General features: G+C 38.0%; 3 protein-coding genes and 1 long non-coding RNA gene across 7 annotated transcripts in view; 1 reads left to right on the plus strand and 3 right to left on the minus strand.

The window, feature by feature from the left end:
* LOC111248418 (calcitonin gene-related peptide type 1 receptor-like) overlaps window positions 1-25407 on the minus strand; it is a 146427-nt gene that overhangs the window by 117414 nt on the left and 3606 nt on the right. The gene's annotated exons all lie outside the window — the stretch shown is intronic.
* LOC147759041 (uncharacterized) lies at window positions 358-25280 on the plus strand. 3 transcript variants are annotated; one of them, XR_015319552.1, is made up of 3 exons: window positions 358-1310; window positions 24018-24097; window positions 25011-25280. It is a non-coding gene; the product is annotated as an uncharacterized LOC147759041 (long non-coding RNA). The 3 variants fall into 3 exon arrangements; XR_015319555.1 differs by lacking the exon at window positions 358-1310 and adding an exon at window positions 22930-23878; XR_015319553.1 differs by lacking the exons at window positions 358-1310; window positions 24018-24097 and adding an exon at window positions 24723-24880.
* On the minus strand, window positions 5686-8748 carry LOC111245568 (dnaJ homolog subfamily B member 8-like). The gene is made up of 2 exons (XM_086978091.1): window positions 7532-8748; window positions 5686-5823 (listed from the first exon to the last, which is right to left on the minus strand). Exon 1 carries the CDS (start codon window positions 8322-8324, stop codon window positions 7578-7580), a length of 747 nt encoding a protein of 248 aa, XP_086834217.1. The 5' UTR covers window positions 8325-8748; the 3' UTR covers window positions 5686-5823; window positions 7532-7577.
* LOC111253503 (dnaJ homolog subfamily B member 3-like) lies at window positions 14384-15069 on the minus strand. The gene has a single exon (XM_022812984.2). It carries the CDS (start codon window positions 14867-14869, stop codon window positions 14399-14401), a length of 471 nt encoding a protein of 156 aa, XP_022668719.1. The 5' UTR covers window positions 14870-15069; the 3' UTR covers window positions 14384-14398.

The raw sequence follows: 25407 nt of genomic DNA on the forward strand, positions 1-25407 counted from the left end.
TACAATAATTCTAAGGACAGCGTCACGGAAACGTCATAATTCTCTTATAATATTCCTTTGCACTATCCATGTTTGTATTCGAGTATGATACATTCTCAAAGCGACTACCACTGCTGCGCGATTAAGTACTGCCTGAGGGAATGGCTCATTTCCCTGATAAGTTAGATAACTTTAAATCAAAATCAATTCACTGACTTCATTTAGTGAAGATCGAGATGACAGAAATGGAAAAGACGTGCTCTGAATTTACGTTTCCAACCTAACTATAGTGCTGCTTCTTTCCGATTCAAACTTCCTTCTGCCAATACTAAAATTCATAGTGTAGTATGATTTTATGAAAGATTATACTACCAAAACTAACCTAACATGTGTAACCCTATAATGGGGACAAGTACTTGGGCTTCTGAGAATTGCTTAAGTAAGTCTATTTGTCTGTTCGATGCTGATTTTACAGATGAAAATACGTTAGACAGCTGAAACTGTTGAAGCATCGTAACCTTTCATTTAGTCTTCATATGATTAAAAAATTTACTGGGAGGGGCGATCCTGTCGGAGTCCCGATCTTTCCTATTGAATCGTTAAAATGTTCCCTTTAGATAGATTTACAGGGAACTCTGTGCCATTGAGCTGCAGTATTCTTTAATTCCTTCCCGTCGTAGGTTTTAGAGTTGGCAAGCAGGAAACGTTCTGGCTGCTCTAGGCATCATCGAGTCCAGAGAGGTGTGGCCGTTTAATAACTGTTCATAGGTGTTTCAGGAAATTAAGAATGAAAGAAAGCAATCGCGCGAAAATACATCAGATTTCATTACGGTATTCAAAGACGTTCAAGCTGGCCCCCAAGGATATATTATTCAGTCATTTTACCACCTATGAAATATCATATCCTGAATCTTTTCTAAAGCTGTTGTGTTGTGTGCACTGTGTTTTAGTGGTAGGAGTAGTAGGGTCTACCTCAATAGCTGATGTTATCGCTACGGGTGCTTGAGATAAAAGGATAAACCACTTGAAAAGGGTCTCCTTATATAGCCGCTCCCTCCGTCACTCGCCTTGCTAAGATTCTGAGAAGTTGTATCGCGAAGTGACTAGAAATACTAAGCAGTCACTTCATTGTGTAAAAGGACACAACTCAGCAAGCAATATTACTGACAAATGTCGAACCCAACACACGCTCGCTGGTGTTTCACGGTTAATAACTAGACAACAGAAGATATCGAAACACTCATACAACTAGGAAACCATGTCGAACAAAATGGCCACCTCATCCTCGGCTGCGACTCTGCTCCTTCGACTAATACTCTACACATCCAAGGGTATGTTCGGTTTAGTACACCTCAACGTTGTTAAATCTAAACTATATCGAAGCCGCACGGCGAACAGAAAATAGGAATCGCTCGAAGTTTGGCTCCTTTCGAGAATTCGGAACACCCCGATCTCAAGGCCATAGAAACGACTTGGAAGGAGCAATTAATTCTCCTCTTCATGACCAAAAAAAAAAAGCATTGCTGAAGTGGCTGGACTCGAGCCCAGTACGTTCGTACGTTCTCACAGAGGAACTGCTTCCGATTAAGTAACTTTGGGATTTATGAGTGCGTATAGTAATCTTGGAGGAGTTTGTTGCAAGATATACATATAGGAGTCGACGACCAATATACTCATTTTAAAGTTCTAAAATATATTTTACGTATTGAACTGGAAGGGTTTGCTCATCTAACGTTAGATGAAATAGCCAAGAATTCAGAACGATCGGTCCCGACAGCGTTTAAGAGTTATCATACAGATGCGCCAGGATCAAATATATTTCATAATCAAGTTTTTAAGTATACACCAAAGTTTATGACTTACTTTATAATAAATTAGCCTAGGTCTTTATGGACACCAATTAGTACTAGTGCTACGCCATCAAATTGGACCTAGTTGGCCTAAATACACGTGATGCCTAATGATCCAACGCCAGCTACACCTAGATAAAACTGCTATAGTTGTGTGTATGCTAGGTTTTTTTTTCTCATGGATCTAATGAATTTGAAAAGCCTAAGTCTTATGCTGTTAGAGGAAAAGTAAATGCTTTATTTATAATTTCTCTATCTTCGTTAACAGTAGTAGAGTTATAATAGTAGTAGAGCTATAATTTATACATTTATATTTGTATAACAGGAAGGTCAGATACTGTTTCCTTGCACAGAACATTTAAACACTGGAAATACTGTCCATATTGCGTTTTTAAGTACCCGTAAATGGCCAAGTGGTGAACAATTTGTCGTCTATGACTATCACGTACTATACGAACTACCGTGACCCATATACTTAGTTGTTTCTTAAGTCCTATGCTATTAGGACCACATTTAACAATGCGCGTAATTTCATTTCAAGACGGATTCCATGCGAACTGTGGCGCCCCCTATACCTATATGTTATCCTTATTTGATAGAACACTATTATTTTGTTGATCGAAGGGTTGTACCTAATAACAGCCCTGGTGTATAAATATGAATCTTGCTTACAAGCAGTACTTGTTCGAAGGTGTGTATCTGTTTCTCATTGCAGATCTAACAACCTATTTTGAACTTCTAATTCCATTAATTTAAACTGTTTGTAAACGACAGACGCACTCTTCATTTCGAAAATAATTATCGACTTGGACCAGCTTCTTGCCGGCCGGAAATCCAAAAGGACGGCAAGCCCTCCTATTTTGACCTTCTGATTGGGTTTTGTTCCTTCCCATTAACCATTCGGCTTTTAACGACGCCATCTTCACGAACTGTAATTGTCTCCACACCATTGCAATTTGTTGTAATTGTCTCTACCAGCTTTCCGTGGATGTGCCTGGAAACTATAGTCTGTGAACTTATTTCTCCGTTCCACTCGGTTTTCACTCGCTGTACCCTGAATTCGTTACCATTCCTGTTTCGAATAGTTTGTACTGTACATTCGTACGCGGTCGCAGCACTATTGCTCCCACGTTTAGAAGTATTTACCGTCTCCTCGCCAATCTTTTGTGTGAAAAAATCAGCCATCCATGACGCCTCCTGGGCGTGGTCCTCATGACGATTACTGGCTTCTTGACGAAGACATGTAAACAAGCTTTTGATTGGGCGCTCTCGTCTCTTTTCTTTACCTCGGCAGTCATGTTCTCCACATCGATGCCGAAATCGATCATCACCGGAACAAATAGGTCCGTGACGGTTCAATGACGATGTGAAGAGTATCTGAAATAAGTTTATAGGGCTCTGTGCGTTTTGAAAATGCCCAGAATTGAAAAAGTCATCGAAGTCATGAACCCATGTTTGGTCAGACCTAGCTACGCTCTTCCTTAGATCGTACTCACGGCGTTGCTTTTTGTTAGATAGAATTTTATATGCTGCATTGATAAGCTTAAAACGTTCACCTCTTGTCGCGTTATTCGGGTTCTTATCTGGGTGGTATCGTTTAGCTAACTTGTAGTAGGCCATTTTTATTTCATCTTCGGTAGCCTTTGGGTGGACTCCTAGAATCTCGTACAGGTCATCTTCGGGTGCAGTCATTTCTTTGGCTCGTCGTTTGCCTATTTTTTCACGGAGCTTATTCAGACGAAAGCATCATGAAAATAGTGGAAATATAGTAGTACAGCTTTTTCTAACGAATTACTAAGATTCGTTATTGTGTCGGAATGGCTATGATTGACAATCACACATTCTTGTAAGTCTGAGGAAACTTGGCTCGATAAGTTGTGTTCTACAACAACCGATATTCCATAACCGTTTCCGAATATAGAACTATGATAATAGTGTAGGATATTTAGGCGGAAATTTGTTGTTTTTAAAATTAATTACTTTGAGGGCAAAGCGCCTTAGGCCTTTGAGACAAATAGGTAAAGCGAAGCAAAGCTAATGCCCCAAAAAAACTTTTTAAAAAAGTTCAATTTTGGCTTTTTGAATACATGCAAAAATAATATATGGATATTTATTACATGCATGACAACCAATAATATACGATATGTATAGGAGTACTTGTAGTGTTCCAACTGCATCAGTAATATGCGCATAGGCAGGGGCAGTAATAGGGGCAGGAGAATAAGCAGATTACTGAACGCGCAACATAACTACTGCTCCTGACGAGCCCTGGCGAACGCCCTTATCACTGCCGAAACAGAACTAAACATTAGGTAAGATAAAATAATTTTCTATTCTTTCCGCTGTTTTAAACTCTCTAGCTTTGAGAATCGACTAATTTACGCCAAGATTATTTGATTCTCAATGGACCTTCTCCACTTTCTGAGTAAGAGCCCGTCGAGTAGCCGTCTCACATATCGTACATCTAGGTATTGGACAGTATATTTTTTTTTTTTTTCGAAGCCCGATTCCAAACTTTCAACTGAAATTTCACAACCTGTTTGTACAAAATTGTACAAAGAATTTCAATTGAATTACTTTCATCGGCTGCAAGGAGATGCCGTTGTAATTTGCTGTTGGTCACTGCAAGAAGTCAAAGCGGCTTCGCTACTCCGAATACAACTTTTACTGAAGTCTTAAACAGATTTCCCCTTCTGCTTAAAAGGTTGCGAATGAAATTTCACCTTTAATTTTCATAGAACGCCTTAGTAAGATAGCGAAAAGATCTTTTATGAAGCTATTTTAGTCATAGCAGTTTATATAAGTGTCTCGCGCCAGAACCCAACCGTCTGATGGAACACCTAACGGCGCTACCTGAAGTAAAGCCTGACACATTTAAAAAAGTCTAAATGAACGGTCCTATGAGCAGGTCGGCGGCTAAGACATCGAAAAACAGGCGCTACCGAGATATATAACAATTGGCACCACCATAGATCTCAGTTTTTTGTTAACAATGTCATCGTCGCGTATAAATTGCGACGAATCTCAGGTATTTGTTCTAGATTATCTGTCATTAGAGCAGTTATCTAGACCGAACTCTACAAGATCAACAGATCAGTGATGTGTGCTCTCCGCGGACGCGGTAGTCAGCCATTCCAATCATACCTGCTTTGAAATGCATGGACTCGTAGCTGCCAATACCTCCTGTCTAGATAGAGATTCCCATGACATGTAGGTTATGACATGTAGGAGAACGAAGTTCCGTCTTAGTTAAAGAGGCAGCGCATGATTCATCAGACAGCATAGATTTGTTGTTTTCGTAAAGAAGTACTACCAGGAAAGATAAGAAAAATCACCATCATTGTGTAGGCTCAAAAATGCCTAATCGATCTTGTACAAAATCGTATAATACAGAATTTCTAGAAATCTCAACAATGACAACATGGCAATCCGGCGAAGTAGGAACCTGAACGCTTAAATCTCGACCTGTGAAATGTCGACTTCGCCACAAGTGTTAAGCAGTCTTAATTTTTCTACAATACATAATCATCAGACAATAAAATCGCAAATTGATTTAAATAAGGAGGGGCGCTTGTTTCAGGAGTAGTACGTAACATAAGATCACATCCAGTACCTCGCCTACACGGAATTAAATTAATTTTCTAAACTATACGTGGTAAGGTGCAATTACATAAACAAAAAAAGGTAAGTGAATACAAACGAATTGATTAAAGATGTTTACTAATTTCTACATGTTCGGGTTTGTATCAAAATATGTTAACACAAATCGAAGTCCTCGATCTGAGGTCTACTCGCGAAGCCTGTTTTCGGCCGATGATGATATTTTTGACATACAGTGTTCCAAGTTCCTTTTAAGGCTTCTTTGTATCATTGGTTGGCATATATATACCGGACTTTTTTTGTTTGTTTGTTTTTGGTATCTACCCTGTAGGCTTCTTGACCGTCGACGAATCTTTTCGGTCTTCGTCACTTGCACTCTTAGAAATAGAAACAACTGAAAAAATAGATTCGACCATGAATAAATGTTTAATTAAGTTGACAGAATGTTCGCAGACGAAGCGCGTAGGATCCATAAAATCGTGGCAATCAGTCGTCGAAAAAAATCTCCCGCGGAAGAATCCGTTATCTATTTTGTACACAATCGCTAGGCCACGCGGAAGCTACATGGGCTTTGTGCTTACGGAAATGCTGATGGACATACGCGTTAAATGAATGGTTGAAATATCGCCACTTGAAACCTTCTATCCAATGTTTTGTCTCAATCCAGCTTATGCAAAAATAGTCATCATTTTGAATAAAAATATTTAATAAAAACTTCTGTATCAAATTGATTGATACGGCTTAAATGTTTATGTTCTTCAATTTGGCCAATTAGATTTTTATGCTAATGTGTCATCCTCAACATTGGCCATAGATACACAAATGTAATTACCTTTTCATATAATTTTAGAAAATTTATCTAGATATTTTCGTATGGCACAATTGTTTGTGTGCTAGCTTCCTAGAGGAAATTAGTAGTATTTTAAACTTTTAGGGGTCCTAAATGCATCGAAAGTTAACTGCCTGCACCACTAGCGAACTATACACGGATTATACAAGTTCCAAAAAGTTGTTTCCTAATATCTTTTCAGCAGCAGTAAATAAATTCAATTTACTGCTGGGAAGACAGCGAAGAGTTATATATTATCAATGCCGTTTAGAACTTCGTATCAACGACTGACCCTGCCTTGAAACAGTCGCAGTACTAATGTTCGCTACTTTACAGTTATTTACTACTGTCAAGTTTCTCTTTACTATTAAAAGCGACATTAAATAATCGAACTCACTTTCCACCTATTTTTCCGCTAAAAGATCTGTGAAATTGTTTTTCTATTTTCCTATTTTATCTTAATTACCGGGATCAACCCTAAAACAACCAATTCGAGAAAATCACCAAATTTTCAAATCTCAACTATCAATATTTATATCAATCAACTATTAAATAAATATAACCGTAGACGCAACTGCGCTGATCCGTTCTCCACAGGATTTGTGCCTAATCTGTCCTAAACACCTAAAAAGTCGCGTAAGCATAAAAGCTAACTCAACTCATAAGAGCAAGATTTAGGTTAATGTATCTGTCCTTCATTTGAGCATGGGTAGTTCCTTGACCTTTCTGCAGGTTCATAGGAACGTTTTATGCAGGTTCATAGGAACGTTTTATGCATAAAATTGTTTCAGAACAAAAGAAAGATAGCGTTCGGCACTATCTACTTTATTTCCAAGATCGTAGTAGTGTTTACCCAAGTGTCAATAACGAGTTCCCACAAAAGCCACTTAGAATGTACGCCTAGTTTCTAGCTTCCTGGGTACGCGATTACGCATTTTATCTTGGGCTTATGCGCCAAAGCAAGCAAGTAAATCATCTACAAAATTAATCTAGGCTCTGCATGAAGGATGGATGATAGGGCCCTGGGATAAGCGAGACTACGATGGCGTCATGTACGCCGTGTTTTATTTTATTTTATTGTTCGTAAAGTAATTTATGGAAAGCTAATTAAATATGCGAGAAAGTTTATTTATAAACTTTCTTTGAAAATGATTTCATTGACTGAAATTTACCGAGCGTGATTTAGGTAGAGTATATTTTGTCGCCACAATTTTGCGCGTATATCTACTTCATTTTTATCTGTAGACCTTACCTAACCGTTACGTTAACGCACCTTCCCTTATGCAGCACCGTTGGCCTTTTGCTCGCATTAACTCCAACTATAGTGGTTCCGGCTTGCCATTAATAGTTTTCTTTGTCACGACGCCATCCTCCTTAGTGATAACAATTTCCTTCCCGCCTTCCATGTACCGAGTGGTTTCGATCCTTCGGCCATTTACGAAATGCACGCTCGTCATTTTAGCCATTCGCGTTGAACTTCTTGTCTTTGGGGATGGGTCGCTAGGCGAACTGCTGCTTGGTGACTGCGTGCTCGTTCTAGCAAAAGGGTTTGTAGCATTTCTGTGATAATGTGGGGAACGATAGCCAGGCCTTGTTTGTGGCCCCGACTGTATATTAATCCTGATTGTTTTGCCGAAGAAGCTGGCAAGGTCGCTGAAGTTGTCGTCCCGAAAGAACTCCTTAAACACATCCTCTGGATTCCGGAACCGAAATGAAGCTAAAAACTCCTCTATATCTTTGTCCCACACTCGGCTGCTGTATGAACTAGGCCAAGGACTGCTGGTGGCCGCTCGGACAGAACCACTGGCCGGAATACCACGGTGCCCTCCATAGGCATCATAGATACGGCGTTTCCTTTCGTCAGACAAAATTTCGTAGGCTTCAGAGATTTCCTTAAAACGTCGCTCTGCTTCTTCGCGATTGTGTGGATTCTTATCCGGATGCCACCTAAGGGCAAGTTTTCGATACGCTTTTTTCACTTCTTCAGATGTTGCGGTTCGCTTTACTCCGAGAACGGCGTAGAGGTCACGTTGTGGTAGTCTCGTAAATGCTCTGGTATGAGCCATTCGATGTTGGCCCAAGGAATCTCTATGTTCGTTGAGTGTGGGACGCCAGCACGCGAGCGCCTGCGTTCTCTTTTGAATGAGAACAACGTGCTATTTGCGTGAAGTGGTGCTACGAAGATTCGGTCAGAATAATTTGCATAGATGCATTCACTCAATCTTGACTGTATCCACAAATGTTTTCAACCATAGTCTGCCACAAACTTTCGTTGTTCTCAACGAAAGAAAACACCTACTGGTATTCGAAAACAGGCTCCAACCTGTGGCTTGAAGCATTTTTTCGACTATACCGATACGTCGTGGTGTGTTTCGAATTAACACCACATACATGGCCAAACGACAGATGAAGATGCACATGAGCTATCTCTGCCATTTTAAGCAAATCATGTTGACACTAAACGAATCAAATTCATCTGTGCCATCATGGTTTCAAAGGATTGAAAAACGTGCGTTATGAACTTCTATTGGCCCGGCCTAGCGCCGTTCAGTCTTATGCACCGATCGGAAAATTGTCATGGTGCCTGAGACAATATCTGTAGCAGTGAACTCAAAACCACTTATTTGTAAGTTAGGTGACAGTAAAGTATGTATACAGAAAGTAGGCTTTCTTTACGGTAACGTGCTTCGGAAAATCTTGGAAAAAATATAGAACATCTTGATTTTGTTCATCCGACAATTAGCAATGTTTAGACGATGTACTTGCGTCGTAGTTCAAGTTAGTTTCCAACTGCGAAGCCGGAAACAGCTGCTTCGAGCCCCACGGTACATCACGTACTTGTAACGAGCTTTAAACTAATGGGCTAGATTTTTGTATATAAAGTGTATCTAAAAAGTTGGAACGATTGTGACCGGGAACCCAGCTATATGGGTCTCGAAAGATACATCCGCGGACTTGCTGTCACCCAGACAGAAAGCGAAGCTGCTGTACGTACTTAGGTATAAACGGTATTTGATATAAGAGATATGCCTTTGATCTGTCTGATTTCGTTAATTATCTTACACATCCATGCGAGCCATAATCCGCCATTCACTTAACAATTGAACGCGACCATAACTGTGGTGCTCTTAATATAAATTAATTACTATTTGTATAATGTATTCGATAAAGCCGTCAATGAAGACCAACTCTTGTGCGTAACGGAATCAAACTTTAAAGTTCTAGACTTAGAATTTTATTATTATTATTAGTTACAAGATATTATTATTGAGGAACACGTGAATCATGGACAACATTGCTAACTTTATTTAAAGTAATTTTGCTAGACAAAAGACATTTTCAGATATTATAGATTGTGGTTACGCGCTCACCATTCGAATGATGGTGTTAGCGGTGCTATGCGCTGGCAGTTCCTAACTTCTGACAAACTTGTGTCTTGGTTTGATATGCTGAGGGACCATTACAAAGCGTATTTACGACTTCATTCTCATTGTTGATCTGCACTGAACCTCAAGCAAACAACATGAATAAAAAAATCGTCATACGATTATTGAGGTGAGAAACATCCTCTTATTTATAAGGCGTTTTGCTGTTTTCATTTTGTGATACTGATTATTATCGTTTATAGATCTTTCACCGATGTTCTCAACAACAATGCAATCATTTCATACTTCGGCTTTTAGTAAACGAAATTCTATAAACTTTCATTCCTTAGAAGTTACCCACCAGCCAAAAATTTGCTCAAACAAATTTTCTTTCTGGCATCCCATTTAAGTTAGCTTCCTAGGTAAAGTAAACAATTTATGCATAGATTTTGTGGCATCATGTGTAAAAAGTTCGGAGAACACATCTTTGTATAGGTTAGGTAGCTTTCAAAAACTCAGTATAATGATTCATTGTTCTTGCATATTCATTTTATTTACTTGCATATTTATTATTATTATTATATTGATTACGTATATCTTTGAGGTTTTACCTCGATTCTATTACCATAACCAATGAAGCCAACCCGGAAATTTGGGGCGCGGGACACGTCCAAGATTTCCTCTCTCAAGAACAGTCCAAGATTTCTCTCAAGAACATCACAAGAATCACTATTTCTTTTTGCGTATCATTTTTATTTGGTTAAGATATGGAGGAAATTGTTTCACTCTATTACCTAACATGGAGGAAATTAAGGTACCTAACATGGAGGAAATTAATTACACCGCATTTCAAATTTACACGCGGACGCGGAAATCTATATCTAGAAACATTTTCGTCACACTTACACGCGGACGCGGAAATCTATATCTAGAAACATTTTCGTCACACTTACACGCGGACGCGGAAATCTATATCTAGAACAAAGTTTGACTAATTTATTTACTTTAATTAAAATTAATAACCGCATTTATTTACTTTAATTAAAATTAATAACAGCATTTCAAACTTACACGCGGACGCGGAAATCTATATCTAGAACATTTTCGCTAAGATTAACTAATTTATTTACTTTAATTAAAATTAAAATAACTAATTAAAAATACAAATATTCTCTAATTAAAAACAGATGAAATACAAATGTACTTTAAACGGAGTTCAGGTGCTTTCTCAGATTTTCCGCGACAGACGAGACAACACAGCTTATCGCTTTGCCACAGAGCTCTGCTAAATCTTTGGCTAGCTGCTCATCTTGAAAGAAATCTTTAAATATATCTTCTGGCTTACGGATGTCGAACGAAGCCAACAACTCCTCAAACTCTTTCCATCCGTGGTTGGGGTCAGTGCTCGATTTGGGGTTGTCTTTTCCAGGACCCCACCGCTCATTGTGCTTATCGTAGATAAAACGCTTCTTTTCAACAGACAGGATTTCATAGGCTTGGGAGATTTCTTTAAAACGTTGCTCGGCCTCCTTAAGGTTGTTTGGATTTTTGTCGGGGTGCCATTTGAGGGCGAGCCTTCGATAGGCTTTCTTTACCTCATCAGGTGTTGCAGCTCGTTTTATTCCTAGGGTCGCATAGGGGTCAGGAAATGAACGTCTTGTAAACTCGTCAGACATTCAGCACACTTGACTGCACTGCCCTTATTGAAAGTGATCCAAATCTCTCTTGAACAGCAAACGACTAGTTGCGCTAACTACACTTCAACGACTTAAGGACACTATGGTGTTTAACTTCTTATATAATCTTGATTCCACCTACAAATGTTCACCCATATGCCATAGTGTTTCGTTGTTTTCAACGAAAAAAGACGTCAGCTAAACGAAATCCCACATACTATATCGATGATGGGCGTAACATTTTTCCGAATTAAAAATAACAGACATTATTATTGCCACATAGATTTCCGGACTAGAGTCGAACAGAAACTTCAAGCTGGTATGGTCTATAAACTGGTTGAAAAATCGTAGGCGATGAACGTTTGTTTTCTCGTTGTTTCTTTTAAGCGTGCAAAAGTATAGTGGAGGGGGGGGGGATAAGGTTCACCTGGCCTCAATTCACCCTTTCATGGGGCGCATCCAGGCGACGCAGTTACTAAACTAATTAAGAATGAAAATTAGACAAAAAAATTTTTAACAGTGCGGGTATTTCGTACAGTGTTATTTTTCCCTTGTCAATTGATTGATTTGTATTTATGAGTAGATCGATTATTATTTTCATTTATATTGCATGGTTTCTTTAAAATCCGACTAAGCAAATTTTTTGTACATCCCTACAATTTCCTACTGATAAGATCTGCCTTAAAGATGAAACTGATTGGCCAAGTATTGTCCCCATAAGGGAAAGGCTTGTTTATTCCCATAGAGCATAATGCAGATTTGGAAAAACTAGTCACTTTTTTGCTATTTACTTGATAACCGTTACGATAATTTACAAAATGTCGTATTGGAAAATCGCTTGTTTTTTTCTAGCCTTTCAAAACAGGTCGAAAATTGCATTTAGGACTAGGTCGTTTTCTTTTTTTTTTTGTAACTTTGTGATGAGTCGGCACTTTTTACCTGAATGGTTCTTACTTGATAAAATATGGGCCATGCCATTAAGTTCTTTTCCGAATGTACAAATACGTTTTTGTTTTGGCAGTTTTTCTTTAGTAGGCTTTATGCTAATTTGATTCATTTGCAGAATAGTTTATGGATCATTTTTTTTTATATGTCCGTCGGAAAGTTGTGGGAGCCGAGGTAGGTTATATTTTAACGAAAGTTTCCATCTGCGAAGTCGGAAACAGCTGCTTCGAGCCCCACGGTACGTCACGTACTTATAACGAGCTTTAAACTAATGGGCTAGATTTTTGTATATAAAGTGTATTTAAAAAGTTGGAACGATTGTGACTGGAAAGCCAGCTATATGGGTCTCGAAAGATACATCCGCGGACTTGCTGCCACCCAGGCAGAAAGTGAAGCTGCTGTATGTACTTAGGTATAAACGGTATTTGATATAAGAGATATGCCTTTGATCTGTCTGATTTCGTTAATTATCTTACACATCCATGCGAGCCATAATCCGCCGTTCACTGAAGACCATAACTGTGGTGCTCTTAATATAAATTAATTACTATTTGTATAATGTATTCGATAGAGCCGTCAATGAAGACCAACTCTTGTGCGTAACAGAATCAAACTTTAACGTTCTAGACTTAGAATTTTGTTATTACTATTAGTTATAAGATATTATTATTAGGAAACACGTGAATCATGGACGACATTGCCAACTATGGCTTAATAGGGCTTAAAAGTAACTTTGCTAGACAACAGACATCTTCAGATACTATAGATTGTGGTTGCCCGTCCATTATTCGAATGATATCAGGAGTAGCTTCTAGCGCTGCTATGCGCTGGCAGTTCCTAGCCTTTGACGAACCTGTGTTTTGGTTTTGATATGCTGAGGGGCCATTACAAAGCCTATTTCCCACTTCACTCTCACCGTTCACTTGCACTGCATCTAACTCTAATGAGCAAACAATATAGAAACATCTATAACAAGTCGTCATACTACTAAGGCCAAGATCCTCTTATTTATAAGAGGAGTTTTGCTATTTTCATTTCCTGATACTGATTATTATCGTTTATAGATCTTGGACTGATGTTCTCAACATGCAATTATTTCATACTTCGGCTTTTAGTAAGCTAAATTCTATAAACTTTCATACCTTAAAAGTTACCCACCAGCCAATAAATTCGCTCAAACAAAATCAAAAAATGGCACCCCATTTAAGTTAGCTTCCTAGGTAAGGTAAACAATTTATGCATAGATTTTGTGGCATCATGTGTAAAAAGTTCAGAGAACACATCTTTGTATAGGTTAGGTAGCTTTCAAAAACTCAGTATAATGATTCATTGTTCTTGCATATTCATTTTATTTGATTACGCATATCTTTGAGCTTTTATCTCGTGTTTACCTCGATTCTACTCATTACCACTGAAGCCACTAGGCCGAAAATTTCGAGCGCGGGACGCTTCCAAGATCAGTTCAGAAGTCTCACTCATCTCTCAAGAAGATCACAGTAATTCAGAATCACTATTTCTTTTTGCGTATCCTTTTTATTTAGTTAAGTACGTCTCAGCTCCTTTCATTCATTACCATCTGATATGGAGAAAATGGTTTCACTCTATTCATTGCTACCTAATATGGAGGAAATTATTTCTCTACACCGCACTTCAGACTTCGGTGTTTGCGTATCCTTTTTATTTGGTTAAGTATGTCTCAGCTTCTTCTTTCATTCATTACCATCAAATATAGAGAAAGTGGTTTCACTCAAATTCATTTTCATTACTACCTAACATGGGGAAAATTATTTCTCTACACCGCATTTCAAACTTCGGTATCCATACACGTGGAAATCTATATCTAAGCTAAGATTAAGTTTAACTACTAATTTATTCTATCTAATTTATTTTAATTAGTTAAAATTAATAACTAACGAAATGTTCTCCAATTAATTAAACACGCGAAATCTATACAAATGTTCTCCAATTAATTAAACACGCGAAATCTATACAAATGTTCTCCAATTAATTAAACACGCGAAATCTATATCTAAAACATTTTCGCTAAGATTAAGTTTGTTAACTAATTTATTTTCTTTAATTAGTTAACTTTAATTAAAAACAAACGAAATACAAATATTCTCTAATTAAAAACAGACGAAATACAAATGTACTTTAAACGGAATTCAGGTGCTTTCTCAGATTTTCCGCGACAGACGAGACAATACAGCTTATCGCTTTGCCACAGAGCTCTGCTAAATCTTTGGCTAGCTGCTCATCTTGAAAGAAATCTTTAAATATTTCTTCTGGCTTACGGATGTCGAATAAAGCCAACAGCTCCTCAAACTCTTTCCATCCCTGGTTGAAGTCAGTGCTCGATTTGGGGTTGTCTTTTCCAGGACCCCACCGCTCATTGTGCTTATCGCAGATAAGACGCTTCTTTTCAACAGACAGTATTTCATAGGCTTGGGAGATTTCTTTAAAACGTTGCTCGGCCTCCTTAAGGTTGTGTGGATTTTTGTCGGGGTGCCACTTAAGGGCGAGCCTTCGATAGGCTTTTTTTACCTTATCAGATGTTGCCGCTCGTCTTACTTCTAGAGTCGCATAGGGGTCAGGAAATGAACGTCTTGTAAACTCGTCAGACATATGACACACTTGACTGCACTGCCCTTATTGAAAGTGATCCAAATCTCTCCTGAACAGCAAACGACTAGTTGCGCTAAGTACACTTCAATGATTTGAAGACACTACGGTGTTTAACTTCTTATATAATCTTGATTCCACCTACAAATGTTCACCCATATGCCACGGTGTTTCGTTGTTTTCAACAAAAAAAGACGTCAGCTAAACGAAATCCCATATACTGTATTGATGATGGGCGTAACATTTTTCCGAATTGAAAATAACAGACATTATTATTGCCACATAGATTTCCGGATTAGAGCCGAACAGAAACTTCAAGCTGGTATGGTCTATAAACTAGCTGAAAAATCGTAGACGACGAACGTTTGTTTTCTTGTTGTTCCTTTCAAGCGCGCAAAAGTATAGTGCATCCCTACAATTTCCTCCTGATAAGATCTGCCTTAAAGATGAAACTGATTGGCCAAGTATTGTCCCCATAAGGGAATGGTTTGTTTATTCCCATAGAGCATAATGCAAATTTGGAAAAACTAGTCGCTTTTTTGCTATTTACTTGATAACCGCTACGATAATTTACAAAATGCCGTATTGGAAAATCGCTTGTTTTTTTTTCTAGCCTTTCAAAACAGGTAGAAAATTGCATTTAGGACAAGGTCGTTTTCTTTTTTTTTTTTGTAACTTTGTGATGAGTCGGTAATTTTTGCCTAAATGGTTCTTATTTGATAAAATATGGGCCATGCCATTAAATTTTTTTCCGAATGTACAAATATGTTTTTGTTTTGGCAGTTTTTCCTTAGTAGGCTTTATGCTAATTTGATTCGTTCGCATAATAGTTTATGGATCATTTTTTTTTATATGTCCGTCGGAAAGTTATGGGAGCCGAGATAGGCCATATTTTAACGAAATTTGCGTATACTTCTTTCCTCTTAACAAAATGGCAGCCGAATATTTACGTTAGGGTCAATGTAGAAGGAAAAGGAAAGCGTTTTTGATATGAACCTAAAACCCTCGGCGAGCTGATACATACTTTTATACCCAAATATGCCGTTTGAAGACTGAAAAATTTTGCATAGTGTTCTATGTGAAAAGTATGTGTTCATACCAATCGATGGACCTTGATAAGCTGAATGGAAATGCTAGGCATAGCTCTATACCTAAAATAAGTATTTAGACTTAAGTAAAGCAGAAAAAAAGAATGTAGCATCTGCGCCTTTCATGCGATAATAAGTTGAAAATTTGCTTCGGGTTTTTAAGCAATTTTCTAAAAGGTTTCAATGGGAAAGTTGAAGCGATAACTATTATAGTGAAACATTTTTTTAAAAATATTCTCTAAAAGATTTTCTAAGTGAAACACTAAAAATATCTAAAATGTGCTTTTACCTAAGATACTACCTGTTTAGCGCCAACCCTTCATGGAGATTGATACACGTCGATTAGTGTAAAGTTTCTTTAGCTAAAATTCATATTTTAGCGTAAAAAAATCAACACCAAAGATGGTACTCTTTTTGCAAGGTCGGTCATGGTGCCGAGTGGCGTGCGATGTCAAAAGATGAAGCACAAAGCCCTTAAGTTCTTCGACCAGACTTCCGCAATGAAAAGATGCCACTGGTCTGAGCTGTACTAAAGGATTGGAAGAACGAATCTTCCTGCCACAAATTCTACAAGCTGACCGAATTATAGAGACAACATCGCAGAGGAAAGTCACGGGCAGATGCAAGTAAATGGAATGGGTATTTGCTAATAAGATACCGACACCGATAAAAAATATAGGCCATTTGGCTGCAGTGCCTAGTTCCTCAAAGCAGGGTGGTGAGGGCGGTAACTTTGAGACAGCCATGTACACCAAAGAAAAAAGAAGATAACAAAATGATATGACCCTTGTGACAAGAACAATGAAAGAAAAGGGTCTTAGAGCGACTGAGCAATGATCAGTTCTCCAGCCTAGCTGTAACAGAAGTAGAACTTCTTACGATCTACTTAAAGAGCTTACCTAGAACGAAAGTGCTCACATAGTAATTCTTGGTGAACCTAACACTAACCTATGGAACAATGAACAAAAGACATAGAGCCTCGATAGCACAGCATGCATAAAAGACAGAAAAGGTATTACAATGGGAAGTGAAACGGGCGAAAAGTTTTTCTGGAAAACCTAAGGAGCGAAAGGGATTATACAAAACTTCAAAAGAATTTTAGGTGGCGATGGTTAAAGTAGGTGGTATGTTAGTTGATATTGCTGGGGACTAGAAAAAAATTCAACATCAGAGGTATACGGCGTTTGTACGATAAGTAGGAGGGGTGGGCAGCTGCTAGGACAGATTAGTACGCAGAACCTTGCAATGCTAAACACGACCTGGTGACTTTCAGAGCCGGGTGAGTTTTTTTATCACATATAAAAAAGGTGACTCACCCTGATGGCTAGAATGTGCAAGAACAGGAACAAGTGCTAAACGATTATAATGCTATAGGGCTCACTGTACATTCCAGGCAGAGCTTCACTGATAGATCTGAAAAGAAAAGAGATAGGGAGACTATAAAACGCTAAGTCCAAAGACCCGCAGAGTGCCGCAGATTGACACCGACTCCTAGCAGAAATCTACGAAGTAAGAAGGTCCTGTGGGATAAGTCAGAAATAGAATTCAACTCATTGGTGGATTGAAAAAATTTCTTACGGTCAAGCAGTATGAAACCGAACTAGAAAAAACTTACGAGTCAAAGCCGGTAACAACCTAGACGGGCCTTAAGAGGCTTTTGAAGATTATAATCTAAGAAAAGCGAAATTTAAGATAAAGATCAGGAACAGCAGGAACATTCCCTGAAGAAGTTTTCTGCAACATATGCAGAAAGACCCATGGGACCGCTTTTATGGGCTCATAAAGGGGGAAGCGGGTAGAACGAAGAAGTATATTTTGCCAGAAGAAGAAAAAGTGAAGATACTAGGATATTTATTCTCATCTCACTAACCCTTAGTTCACAGATACGGACACTGAAGAAGAAATCTCACCTTTTACGAGAAAAGACGTATTGGAGGCGAAGGAACGAATGAAAACAGGTAAAGCGCATGAACTAGACAGAATCCCGGCCCTAGTTATAAGAACTCTTTTCCAGAACTTCCCTGACATGGCCGTTATAGTTGCTGTGCCGATTCTCAACTCAGGCCGTTTCTTACCAGAGTGGCATAAACATGAGGCCGTGTTTAACCCTGAGGATAAAGGCTCCCACAAAGTCGTCTCATGGGGACACTGGCGAAGGGCATCGAGGCCATAATAGAGCAAGGGCTTAGGAACTTTACCAGAGAAAGGGGTGTTCTGCCGTATGTCTGGGACCTGTGGGAAAGATCGGTAGTTAGTAAAGAAACTAGATATTGTATGCAAGGTTTTTCCAAGGGCCTATCCTGGGTCTTCTCGTGCGAAACCTGACGTATGATGGGTTGTTAAGGCTAAGTATTCTGTTTTGGAAATGGCCATCGTTGTCGATGCAGATGACCTCGTTGTTACAATTCAAGCCCCGATGGCAGAACTACTTCACATAAAAACAAATCAGACACTGGAGAGTTCTTAAAGTAGGAGAAAGAACGCAGGTTTCTATCAGATTAAAGGCTACACTACTTATCGACAGAAAGAAATAATCGCCTTTTGCATCCCGTTTGAACGGGGAGAGAATAAACCTGACAAAAGTGGCGAAATTTCTAGGTGTTCAACCCGATCACGCAACGGAAGTGTGCACCACATAGAGCAGAGCGTCACAAACGCGATTAGAAACACCATGAAAATTGCCAGGATACATGCCAAGCATACATGGTACACAGAAAAGAAAGAAGAGGTTTTTCATGGCGGTAGCAAAGTCAATTACGTTTCTAGACAATACCTATTGGGATCACGGTCCAGATGCTACCTAGAAGTGGTCAGAAAATTTTTGCGTTTAGGGTTATCTAAGCTTATTAATCCGTTGGTGGCCTTGATCCTGGTAGGCACGATTCCTTGGGACTAGCGCGATCTCCGACAAATGATGCGGAAGCAAAGTCTAAAGGAAGTGGTAAAAAGTGGGAGATAATATTAATTAGTTCTGAGAGTGAAGTGTTTTTAAGCTATCTATCTTCAAAAGATTAGTAGATCATCGGACGTCTATGTCCTCTGCATTGCCGACCTGGAAAGAATGGCACAGTAGACCCTCGCGACATGTATAGCAGTCACCCCACATCAGAGAAAAACACATAAGAGAAATGAGATCATCTCTAGGAGATGGCGTAATATTACTTAAGTATATTCTTCATCATTGAATCATGAAAGTATTTGGAGCAGGTGAGCTCTAGCAAAGAGGATATTCCAAGAAGAAGAACGGCTTGTGGCATATAAACAACATCGCGGACGATACTTTGTCGGGTTCAGAGAACGTACGATGACTCATATTTTTGTACAAATGGTTAACTCGTCTGACGGGACGAGGATTTTAAGCAGGGTGACCCCGACCTGATGATCCGATGGCAGTAGTCAATCTCCCCTCTCAGTCTGTAATGCTGTTAAATAGAGATCCCAGCTGATTCGGATGACATTGGATTCCAACAGAAAGGAATTGACAAATGAAACAAATTGTCTTTTATGTAGCTTTGAAGAGTGACATATTTTTATCATGAACTACACGTTTGGGAAAAGGATACAATTTGTGTACGTCTATGGAATGAAAAGGCATAGTATCATAGATTTTTGACCAATCAAGTATAATACTCTCGTGGTTCTCTTATTCGCTTACTTGCGAACTATATACTTAAAACGTGCCATGTTTGAATGATACGTTTGAATTCTAAGGCCGTCAAAAAGTTTTTATGTAAACAACCCATAATCTAGGTAATTGAATTACTTGAATATGGGCCATTATAAGTCTTCAGCCATGATTCAATCGAGTTTAAAGAATCTACTGTTACGATATTGGTTTGATGAAAAAGGTGTTGACTTTTTTTTTAAGTAAAATTAAAGTACGTTTTTATTTTAAAATAAATATAATTAAACTAGACATGTGCTACTTTAACCGAAGATCTTCTGCCTGTCTTCTGGCAACACCATTATCATATCATTCTATAGCTTCTGTAATTTCGATCACAAAAATAGTGACAAGCAATTTTTGCATCTCTTTATTGAAATTAACACCATATTTGGAGGCGCTTTGCAGATGTCGAAATAGATGTTACTTTGTTGGTGGAAGGTTCGAGCTATACAGCGGATGTATTAAAATTTTCTATGGAAATGGTGTCCATTTTTGTGGGCAACAATGTAAACATGTATGTGGTCCGGCATTGTCATAATGGATGATGGTGCCCCTTCAGATTACAAAATTCAGCCGATATTTTGGAATGGGTTGTTGTCGTTCGATGTTGACAGTGAGGGTTCAAAGGGATTGTCTTTTGCGATGTCACAGCAACTCATAATGCACGACTGCTTCCAGTCCTATTCGCCTATTAATCCTATCGCCTGGTTGGCGTCAGTCCGGACTTTGCCACAGATTATGAGGTGCATTGTTCTATTGTTTTCTCTATCTGCATATTAATGTTGCGTATGATCTATTTTTTTTTTTTTTTTTTTATCAATTGCAGTTAGCCGCTTTAGAGATGATTTGCTTTTGTGTCATGTTTCGAATCCTGTAGATGGAATTGCGGTTGACTAAACTGAGCAGCCATAGATCAGGTTTTTCTACATTCAGCTTTCTTCAAATGTTTTGAAACTGTTGGTGGGGGATGTTTAGTTCCTTAGCAATATGACGGCTACTCGAGTATCGATTCTTGCTCAACTTTCATTTCATTATCCCTTTTCGTAATCGGTCGTCCAGTACGAGGAGAATCTTCCGCATCGAAATTTCCTGAACTAACTTTAAACCGTTTTCTTTTGTCGATAATGCATCCTAGGTCTGGGCAGCATTTGTGTCTAAAATTGTAAAATATAGTGAACTTTCCTAGAAGTTTCTCGCCTTAGTTCAAAAAGCATTTAAACTTTGGCAGCAAACTCACTACTACTGCCAAATCTTCAGCTCTCTAGCTTTAAAAAGGCACCAAGGCCGACTTGTCGCAAACTCATACTACCCAAAATGTGATACCTTGAAACTGGCCAATTAGGAAGCGATCAGTAAAAGATAAAAATAATGATATTATAGCCAACATGACAGAAATATGCCGTCGGCCTCGGTTAGTGATTTCGCAATTACATTTCAAAGTATTAACAATGATTTGGCTCAAATTAGTATTTCCTTCTGAAAAGGTGCAGGTTTCGTTCAGAATAGCTACACAAAAGGGCCTTTGCCTTTTAGAACTTGCAGATATTTAGGTACTAACCATTTTTTCTCGTGATCACAGCGCTGAAACTCAACGAGTTGACAACTCACATAAAGCCGCCCGTCGCGCCAGTTTAATAAATAATATATATTTAATATTGAAGCTTTGTTTATTGGATTAGAGTATGGGACTTACTTACCAAACTAGACTTACTAAACTATATTGGGTATTATTAATTACGTTCTTGTAAATATTCATTCTTTTCAAACAGACATAGCTGTCTGCGATCGCGAGAGTTGCGTCTAGGCATCACACGTTCCTTGGCTAGTAACGGTATCAGTAATGGATTTAAAATTTCGCGCGCTTAAACGAGACAAGCTTATATTGTGCATACAAAAGATATAATGTGAAATCAACGAGCTTATTTACAAAGAGCTTATTTTAGTATTTTGAAAAGAAAAAGAATACCAACTGAAATGCTAATTTGTAGATTATTTCCAAGAGGGTATAGTCGAGTATATATACGTACAGGAAAATTACGCGTTTTATTACGTATAAGACAACAATATTATATCAATCACGGCTTTCTAAAATGTTTAACGAACTACTCGATATTTCAAGCACTCTTAACGAAAAAAAGAAGTTCGAAGTAATAACGTAGCGATATAAATATATGAAGTAGAAGGTTGACCATAATGCTAGTAAAGCGTATACACCAAAGCACAAACAAGCCAAATAGAAACTGTGTTCTTAAAACCCTGTAGGTGTGTATGTAGTGCGTAAACAGCTAGAGCGAGCACGAATTTCCTACGGCCGTTTTGTTAAGCTTCGTGACGGTACTCGTTTACATACTTCTATGAGATAACACAAGATAACTCATTTATTCCGTATTTTAGCATTTCATCAAAATACAAGCTTCAACATTCATGAAGCATGTTGTCTGCGCTAGGTTAAATGCCGTAATTGTCACCTATATGGGTATATATGTATATATATATATATATATATATATATATATACAACAGGCTACTTGCTGTAAAGCTCGACTGTGTTGTAGATGCCTCAAGGGACAAGCTGCATTTTTCGGTTGCTGCTGCAAAGCGACAGCCATCTGAGTCAGTATCCAACGTAAAACTTGCAGCATTTATTTATGTAGGCAGCTAATTCATAACCGTTTTTTAGCTATTCCATATACAAGAATAAATACTCTGTGACGTTTTCCGTTAGAATGGTATCTAATTTAATAACAATTTTAAATAATATAAAAGTATAATCTTAGTAAACGTGGGCTTAGTGAGAATTAAGCTAAGTTTATTTAAATTCTATAACTTTCGAAGCTTTCCACGTTAATTTTATAGTTTGAATTTAATTCAGTCTTTCGTTAGTCTTACCACAGTTCCGTCATATGTTGTTCCTATATATATATATATATATATATATAAGGTGAGAAAACACTCACTTAAAAATTTGGCTTGCTGCTTAGTTGCATAATATGGCCCAATGAAAACATTTTTGTTTCAGAAAAACTTATAGGGGGAGAACAATCTGTTGTACAGGTGGTTCTGTTTGCATGAGACATAAGGTTAAAGTCACTACCGTCGAACGCATGGCGGCTATGATTGCCTTTATATTATTTAATAAATGCTTTCGTCAACAAAGCTAATTAATCTTTGCATGAACTTCTATCTTTGAGCCAATTGGATCGCCAAAGGCCGGAACACGGCTTCAAACGAAAAGATGTACTGAGACCCCTTTTAGAAATCAATAAGTTCTAGGTTTTTGTTTGCTTTCTTTAGACAGAAATCTTTACCCGTGGCATCAAAGACAGTGGTCTGGCTCGCCAAAGAGCACAATTTTGACGTTGACTTCTTTGTGGTGAAATCGAATTGACGCTCTATGATTTTAAGCAACACGCGTTAAAGCTTCAACACCCGCTTTTGTTCGGGTCATTCGAACAAAACAATGAGAGGCCTTTTAGTAACTTAAGTAAAAAAAAAAAAAAAAGTTACGAGCGTTTGTCTCAATCTAACCAGTACATAACAACTCACACTGAGTCGGTGGCTTCTTCGTATGATATCTTACTTTGAAGCAGCATTTCTAACTGTCGTACCTCATTTTACTTAGTATTCAACATAGGTCCCGCATACACTGTGCTTGCAGACAACACTTCGATGGGACGATAGTTCTTGAATACGCTAAGAATCGTGGTTCCTATATTTTTCTCTTAGTGCACTAATACCATTCAGATCACAAACGCTAGTACTTCTTTATCGCTTTCATAAGTGGACGTTGTAAACTTTTTTAAAATTTATAATTAATCGACGACCGGATAAGAAATGTTATAGGTGTTCCTCGAAGAATATCATGCGGCTGCTATCCTAGATAAGCCATATAGAATTACGGCTTTAATGAAATACGATGTACTGTTCTGATTTCACAATGTGTTTTTATGTGTCCTATGGAAGCTAACATGGCATAAGAATTAAAATATTATTAAGCAAGTACTGAGTAGTAGCAAGTAGTATAATTTATTATTACTAGCGGAGTAACAGCTGGCGCTTCGATCGCTGTCCGCGATGCCAATTTTCTGCTGACGAGCGTATCGTAAAAATGGCATTGAAAATCAGCTGATGCCAAGGAGATATCTTTGTATTTTTTGGATCTACTGTATTTCACCCCTACGGTATATGCATATGAGCTTCGTTCAACGCATATAGAAGCTGCTCCCCATTTTATGGAAGCTAAGCGCCATTACATTCGTAAGCAGTGGTTCTATCGAACGTATAGATAGCAAATTAACTACAAACGGAAGTCATCGCATGTTTTCCTGTTATATATGCGTTAATAGTAATTCTTAATTGCATGTTTAAGTAAATAGGAGTGGCATATTTTTTACAGGCTTGCGCTTCAAACCAAATGTATACACAGTGATTTTAAAGCCAGTATTACCGAAGATGCGTGACGACATATCTTCTCAGGTAGATTAATGTCAAATTAATTATTATTAAATTAATTCAAATTATTGTTTTAACTACCGCCAATTTTAAAGGGGCGACAAACCTTTCTTTTTCCCTGGGCGGAGCGTTCAACACCAATCTCACTCGATAGAATTTCTAATATTAAGCCAGAGATGTTCTCACACTTTTCCTTTGGTTACATTTGTCAGATAATGCAAGATTTTTTAGCATCTTTGGTCTTCATGACTGATGTTTTCCCACAATGATCTTGGGGCTTATTTATTATAGAATCCCCTTGTGTGGATACTTTCGATAATTTATCACAAGCAATACGTCCCAGTGGCCACCTGTTTCAATCACTTCGTTGCTTTTTATCCAGAAGATGTCTTTCAACAATTTAATTTTATGCCATTAGTCACCTAAACATTTTTCTATAATGCAATCTATCTGAATATTTACGAGATTTAGCTAATATTATAACATGGTTATTTGTCAATACAAATAACGATCAGAAAGATAGTTCTTGATTATCATTCTCCAAAATTAATAACCTAAACTTAGAAAAAAGGTAAACTTAGAAAATTTATTTCCGTATATACTACCATTGTTTTTTTGCTAACCATGAGAAAAATTACCAAATGTAATAAAAAAAACGAAAATTTTAAGATTAGCACGTTTATGGCAAAATATTGGCTGATGATAATGAAATGTACTGTTTTCGTTATATCAGTAGATGTATCTACCTAAACATAGATATGCTAAATTTGAAACCTCCTTTCCATGATGGTATTTGTCCTTGGTAAGGTAAGTTCGTTCTAGTCCTTATGGTCCACTTTTTGTTCTTCCGTGTTAGCGATCGGTTGCTATAATAACAAATACTAGTCATAATAATAATCATATTGTTCGTTTTTTTTTGTCTGAGCATCTTCATCAGACAGTTTCCACACGTGCTAGTAACTGGACGCTTATCGATCAGGCAATACTACCGCAGCAGGTATGAAACGTTAAGGCCTCATCCATTATTGGAGAGCCGGCGGCAATACACGAAAGCACGAGGCAAGCACGCAGCTCGCTGAGAATTGCACATACACATATGAAGTTCGGGGAACATCCTTCCAGTTAGTCACAGGAGAGTATAATAACAGAAAGACTCATACATTACATAATAGATGTGTTAACAATAAAAATATAAATGCCTTGAGAACACACTATGTTTTGCATGCAGTTGAAGCGTTTTTTATACTTATAAAATAGACAAAAGAGCATAGATAAGTGTTTGTTTGGAGGCTTTTCTAGATTTAACTAATAAAATATAGGTAATGGTTATGTGT

This window comes from Varroa destructor, unplaced genomic scaffold (genome assembly GCF_002443255.2).
Source record: "Varroa destructor unplaced genomic scaffold, Vdes_3.0 BEIS01000001.1, whole genome shotgun sequence".
Taxonomy (NCBI): Eukaryota; Metazoa; Arthropoda; class Arachnida; order Mesostigmata; family Varroidae; genus Varroa; species Varroa destructor.